Source organism: Mytilus trossulus, chromosome 12 (genome assembly GCF_036588685.1).
Source record: "Mytilus trossulus isolate FHL-02 chromosome 12, PNRI_Mtr1.1.1.hap1, whole genome shotgun sequence".
NCBI lineage: Eukaryota > Metazoa > Mollusca > Bivalvia > Mytilida > Mytilidae > Mytilus > Mytilus trossulus.
Window position 1 is genome coordinate 23556734 of NC_086384.1, and position 7391 is coordinate 23564124.

Sequence of the window (7391 nt, forward strand, 5' to 3'; positions counted from 1 at the left end):
TTTTATTGAAGTCTGGAGCTGGCATGTCAGTTAACTGCTAGTAGTCTGTTGTTATTTATGTATTATTGTCATTTTGTTTATTTTCTTTGGTTACATCTTCTGACATCAGACTCGGACTTCTCTTGAACTGAATTTTAATGTGCGTATTGTTATGCGTTTATTTTTCTACATTGGTTAGAGGTATAGGGGGAGGGTTGAGATCTCACAAACATGTTTAACCCCGCCGCATTTTTGCGCCTGTCCCAAGTCAGGAGCCTCTGGCCTTTGTTAGTCTTGTATTATTTTTATATTAGTTTCTTGTGTACAATTCGGAAATTAGTATGGCGTTCATTATCACTGAACTAGTATATATTTGTTTAGGGGCCAGCTGAAGGACGCCTCCGGGTGCGGGAATTTCTCGCTACATTGAAGACCTGTTGGTGACCTTCTGCTGTTGTTTTTTTATTTTGGTCGGGTTGTTGTCTCTTTGACACAATCCCCATTTCCATTCTCAATTTTATCCATTCAAAATTCGGTTTGAAATATATAGATTATTGTATTTTTTAATGGCAATGTTTTTTTTCCAATTCGTTGACTTTTAAAGCTTCGAACTCGAAATCCACTTGATTACGGAAGTTTTCAGACATGTATTTTTAAACATATTTGAAGCTCCTTATTTTTTTTATTTTATAATATTTAAGTTACCTAGCTTCTAATATTAATGCTATTCTGCAACATATTTAGATATTGTGTTGTCTACAATAGCTCGATATTCTGTTATTCTGTCCACAACATACAATTCAATACAAGTTCACGAAATGCAATTTTGGACTAGTGTTGTATCTGCATTCATAGTTGAACCACGTGACCCTACAAATATGCCAAAACAAATAAAATGAAGCATGAGAAATTAATTCAAAAGACAATGTAATTAACATGCCGTTACAGCTTTAATGTTTATTCAAATATACCATGTACAATATGTTGAACAAATAGATATCAGATCAAAATAGTTATAAGGCCAAACAAGTACAAAGTTGCAGAGCATTGAAGAACCCATGCTTATCATCTGAAAATGGTTAAGATCATACCTATTTTAGACAGGGTTCATGTTGGTTAGTCATTGGTATTATATATTGTGTTTGTTGTTTTGGTTTTTTTTTGTTTTTATGCAACGGCATAGTCAGTTCTTAATCGACTTGAATATATCCCTTTGGGTTCCTCTCTATGAAATCCAATACATTTTTAATATCTGTTGTAGCAGTTTTGTGGGGTGTTTTTTTAAATGGTATTTTTTTGGTATTTTGTCATTTCTATTTATTGTGCGTAACGTTCTAGTCTAGCCGAAAATTTTGACAATACGCGTAAACATAATTTTCACCGTTCGTCATGTTAACTTACCTACCATATGTACATATTTATGTTTCAAATACTCCAATGGTCCGGAATATGTATTCGAGAAAGTTTAAAATCAATGGTTTGAAAAGATAAAAAATAAATAAAAACACGAAATTATAGTCAATCTTGAAAGGTCATCGTTAGACTGTTAGAGCTGAACCTTATTTAATGCAACAGTGGTATATACCGGTGTTCAAAAGTCATTAATCGATTGAGAGGAAAAAAATCCGGGTTGCAAACCAAAACTTACATTCTTAATAATTAACCGGCTTAGGTGTGGAGCTGTTTTGATAACGAATACCGCACATCTCTATATAATATCACTACTACATACCCGCCATCATATGTCTTAAATCCAGTAATTACTTTGCCTTTGTCCACTCGATAAATACGTCCAAATGTAACATCTTTATTGAAATGGCTTCTGCAATCTTTGTGACTATACTTGATACCTGTTAAAATTGTTTTAGTGCATGAAGTATGTGTAGCTGGAATCAGTTTTATTCGATATGCTGTAGATAAAATTAAACATATATACTATGCACGTATCAACCCGTATAGCAATTTCAATATTTAAAAAAGGAAGGAAGATATGAATGCCAATGAGCCACTCTCCACAAAAGACCAAACTGTCACAGAAAGTAACATATTTATGTCACCGTACGGACTTCGAGCAAAGCTCATACATCATAGTCAACTATAAAAAAAACAACATTAAAGACCGATGTAAAACAATTTATATAAGTGAAAAGAACAACAGCCTAATGTATGACCAAAATAATAAACGAAAACCAAATATGTATTATTATCAGTGAAATACATGCTCATAACTTTGGACAATCACATTTAGAATGTGGCGGGTTTAAACAAGTAAGCGGGCATTATTATTTTTATTTTATACAACCAAAGTATTATTCTTGCATAGAACGTGCGAAGGGTTTACCGTCTTAGTGTTTTAGTCAGGTTCATATCTGTAGTGGAGGACCTCTGAACAAATCATGTAATTGTTCACTTTACACGTATAGTAGCAAAATACATCAATCTGTATGTGGTATATGCATTAAATGAGCATTGTGTGTTTTACTTAAGACACTTCAATTTAAAAAAATGAAAATAGTTATCAAATACAGTTAAACTGAAGTTATCATTTTACCATGGCTTCACATTACATTAACATAGTTGATTGTGTTTGATAGCAAACGCATTTCCAAACTTGCGACAAAACGTTTTTTAAACCTCTTTCACTAACTTCTTTGGGAACCCACATTTATAACATGTGTTGTCGGCAAACGAGGACATGTGGTGTTGAAGACCAATTGCTGGTCTTCATCAGTTTTTTACTCTTTGGTTGGGTTTTTGTCTCTTTGACACATTTACCATTTCCATTCTGTGTTTTTGTAAAGTCATCAGTTATATTCTCGAGAGCTTTAATGCAAAAAACTTTCCATTTTTAACCTTTTTTGAATACTTACCTGGTTCCATACAGCATCGCACCTTGATGTCTGAACCAACAAGGTCCCAACCTGAGACATAACCGTATCCGGGACACTGAAAAGGCCTTTTTATGGATGTATCTAAAAATTATTTACAGGATATTGTAACATGAGACAAAAGTAAACTCACACTGAGTTCGATATTAGAAGTTAGAAGTACTATCTATTACATTTGTTATAAATTTGTTTAGAAGATTTATTATTGTTTACATTAGACATTGTTTACATCGTGCTTTTCTTCAACTTTCTTGACTTTTTATACAAAATTCCCTATACATGGACAGATTGATACTTAAATCTGGCAGAAAATGATTTATATATTAATTGTTACTGACTTTGAACGAGATTTCAGTAACTTCGACCATTTTTATATCAGCAATTTGTGTCTGTATAGTTATTTTGTTATGCCTTCAATATCGATCTCTTAGGTTTATTCGTTTTCAACTGGTATTTGCAGGTTATCCGTATATATTGTAAAATCCCAAGGCCAATGGGGACTGGTCATATTTTGTGCGTGTCTATTCAATTTAACAGCATGTATCAGTGGATGGTGTTAGTTTATGGCTCTCATCTATTATTTTTTACTTTGCATTGTATTATAATAAATTAGGCTGTTAGTTTTGCTTTGCTTGGATTGGTTAATATTTTTCATGCCATAAATTTGATTATTTGATCTATAAAGTTGTGTTGAATGAACGAGATTTATTCTAAAAGTGAACCATTAGTAATTGCAATACATAAACGTTTCAATTACAATACCGGTACAGTAGTTTTTTTTTTAAGTCAAGTTGATTGTTAGAAAACGATGTCTATCTTTTCATAAATATGATTCTTTACGAGTATTATTGCTTTTGTGGCCTTACATTGATTTTTTTGTAAGCGCATGAATTAACTTTAGTTTGTGAAAATAGATATAAAAAAATTATAACATTTTCATTTTTGTTTTATATAAGCAGTACAAAACTTCAGAAAAGAATTATCTTTTAATAATATCGAATCAAGACTACTTACAAATGTCTTTACATTTCACGAATTTGCCAGGACCTGGTTTGCATGTGAAATGAATCTCATCAGGCGAAAGTGTATCGTGACCATTTCCATCTCCGCATATCATCAGTTTCTTATATGGCCTCAAAAGAACTTTTGTCGTTTCCGCAACAATTGGAATAAGTATCCCAAAAAGTATAAGACTTATTCCTTTAAATATAAAAAAAAATGAAGGATAATTTAAAACTTGTATATAAGGGAGTGATACATTTTATGTAATGTATCAAATTTAGTATATGTCTACCTTTTAGTTTTCTATAAAAATGAAAACAACAGTTATAGACAAAAAACAAGGTACAATACAATTATATAATTGTTTTTTAATTTTGTTGCTTTCCTGTTATATCTAATGTTCGTTTTCTCGCATTCAATTTACAAAATTGGCAATCATACACCATTTTCTTTTTTATGTTAACAAAACATAAATCCCGTACTTTCAATATTGATTTCACAGTAACATGGATTGGTTATTGTACGTTGTTTATACGAAGACTTTTCATTAGCAAAACTGGGGATTTGATGCAATGATCGAGTTGACATGTCGTGGTGAACAACACGAAATCATGCAGCAAATTAGTAGCGCTAAACATTTAAGACCATACATCTTAGGAACAGCAAAGGAAGAACAGTAGATGTAGTGAGAATTGAGGCTGATCAAAAGTAAAAATGCCAACCGGAATAAAACATTTATGCGCGGACAGATTTCTATTGCGAAGATTAATTGTTGCTGATGATAAACCAGATGTTATCAACATATTGCCGTTTTTTTCCATTTACGCTAATTAGATAAACAGTACGCTTTATATCGAAATGACTATCATGCGAATTCAAACACTAGTTTCAAATGACAAGACAAATGAACTAGCTCATACCACACTTTCTTATTTCTAAGTAATCTGTACTCGAAGATATTAAAAAAAAAATGAAAATACAACAGATAACTGCGAGAACAATGAACATACTTAGCAAAACTGAAAATATGTTATCCATTCGGGAAAAAAATCCTCCTTCATATAGCCTTTTAAAAATGAATTCTATACACTAGTACATAATTACACCAGAAGCGACAATTCTATCTATTCCGTAGTTAAGATGTTTTTAAAGTGACACATTTATATGTTGGATTAACTTATTTTATAATGATCAAATTTGACAACGTGGACACTTGTGGGTAAATTTTCAACTATACAGTTTATTAAATGAACTTAGTTTTGCAAACATCTGTGCACGAGTAGTCATCATAAAAAAACTATCAACGGACCAATTAAAAGATCACTTGATTTGTTTAAATGTGCAAAATTAAAAAGTCTATGAAAACCTATATACTCTGAAATAAAGTACTCGGAAAAATTTGATAAGTTCTCAAAAAGTCAGCCAGATTTTACACAGAGAATTCTTATTCGTAACGACAGACAGTATCTCATCATTTTGAAACAAGACGTTATTGAGATTCCAGCAAACATTACACATCAAAATAATGCTAAAAAAAACAAAAATAAAAAACCACGGCTTTGTAAAAAACAATAGATGCCACATGTGGAGCAGGATCTGCTTACTCTACCGAAGCACCTGAGTTCAACGCTATATTTTTTGGTGAGGTTCGTGTTGCTTTTTCTTTAGTTTTCTATGTTGTGTCATGTGTGCTATTATTTGTCTGTTTGTCTTTTTCGTTTTTTAGCTATGTCGTTGTCAGTTTATTTCAGATTTATGACTTTGACTGTCCCCTTGGTATCTTTCGTCCCTCTTTTGCAGATATCAATCGATTAAATATTTCTTCCTACACATGTCTGGCCTTCATTAGAAAATCCATTTTAAAGGATTTTAGCAAACAAAAAAATATCTAAAAATATATATGTTTTTCAGAAGAAAAAACAAAGAATATTTTAATGTTGATAATCCTTCAGACGAAGCAATATGCTCGTTAATGCAAATAGTTCTGTAAAGTATAAGGAAGGTATTTCGAAAGACTACGAACTGCATTTTTGACATTTGCGAAGGATTGTAAATAGTTATCAAAGGTACCAGGTATATAATTTAGTACGCGAGACGCTCGTTTCGTCTTCATAAGACTCATCAGTGACGCTTATATCATAATAAACTTTTGAGTGTACAAATAGTAACAACAAAAATACCGAACTCCGATGAAAATTAAGAACGGAAAGTCCCTTAGCAATTGGCAAATTCAAAGGCTCAAACACATCAAATGAATGGAAGAAAAAACTGTCATATTCTTGATATGACCAAGAAAAAGTAACTACGAAATATTTATCTAAATCCAAAAAGAATATACTGTCAACTTAACTAAAACAAAATCAGATGGACACAGTAATGATATGCTGTGACTTTTCAAAATTCAATTAGACATAAGGGTTAGAATAAACTCATAGATAAAAGAATGTATTTTTTTGGTATTTGCGCTAGACGCGCGTTTCGTCTACAAAAGACTCACCAGTGACTCTCGTTTGAAAACATAGTAAAAGTCAAATTAAGTACGAAGTTGAAAAGCAGTTCATCAAAAGAATATTTGTTAATGATATTCGATATGCGTAGTCAATAGAATAGATATAAATTAAATTCTTATTCTAAATAAATTTCCATTGTTTTTAATTAAATCCTAGGGAAAACAAGTAAAATCACAAAAATACTGAACTCCGAGAAAGTGTGGCCGTATCCTAGATGTCGTAGTGAAAATAAACAACATCAAAATGAACAAATATATTAATGATTATATCAAAATCGATGATATATTTACTTACTATGTTAGGATCTAAACCTAAGAATACATAGTTTCATTTATTCGGCTAATTACAAATCTAGGAACTGTACTAAAGTATGCAATGTGTAGTCAGAAATAAAATTGCAGTCTTACCTTGCATTCTGTTCAAGAAATTTAGCTATTATAAACGTTTCAAGAGTGTACATGTACTAACTTCTTTTGTAGAAATATATATATATATATATATATATATATATATTTGGAATATTTGCAGGTATTTATTTAAATCAATAATGCTTAGGGTCATGCATGTTAACTAACAATTAATTGTAGACGTTTTGATGGATGATTTGGAATAAATCATGGTCCTCATTTATAACCTAGAAAAATGTAAGTCAGAATGTCCTTTAAAGTAAACCAATATATGAATATCATGTACATTCAACTTCATTGTGAACACGTCAGACGATTTTTGTATTTTAACCTCGGGAATTGAAAAAAAGCATCCAACCAGTTTTTACCTGTTGATGCAATTTATATCAAGATTTATGAAATCATGTAATCAATCAAAGAACAATCATGATGTCGTGCTTCCTCCCTCACCTCTTCCAGACGCGTTGCAGGGAAATATAAATACCATTCGTCCGTCCGGTCTCCTTACCGCTCTAAGGTCAGTTTTTAAGTTGCAGATTTTTCTTGAAGTAAAATAATTTTGCGTAAAATTTTGGAACAAAAGCATCTCAGCAACTTTGTTTCCT

General features: G+C 31.5%; 1 protein-coding gene across 1 annotated transcript; it reads right to left on the minus strand.

Moving 5' to 3' along the window:
- Nucleotides 1-745: 745 nt before the first annotated feature.
- LOC134692769 (uncharacterized) lies at nt 746-6858 on the minus strand. Its single transcript, XM_063553288.1, has 5 exons — nt 6787-6858; nt 3882-4067; nt 2850-2951; nt 1712-1829; nt 746-849 (listed from the first exon to the last, which is right to left on the minus strand). Exons 1-5 carry the CDS (start codon nt 6791-6793, stop codon nt 780-782), a joined length of 483 nt encoding a protein of 160 aa, XP_063409358.1. The 5' UTR covers nt 6794-6858; the 3' UTR covers nt 746-779.
- Nucleotides 6859-7391: the final 533 nt, after the last annotated feature.

Excerpts from the sequence above, each read along its gene's own strand:
- LOC134692769 (XM_063553288.1), bottom strand. Across the intron at positions 2,952-3,881 it reads CGTGAAATGTAAAGACATTT|ATACATCCATAAAAAGGCCT; the intron begins GTAAGTAGTCTT and ends AATAATTTTTAG. Across the intron at positions 1,830-2,849 it reads GCGATGCTGTATGGAACCAG|GTATCAAGTATAGTCACAAA; the intron begins GTAAGTATTCAA and ends CAATTTTAACAG.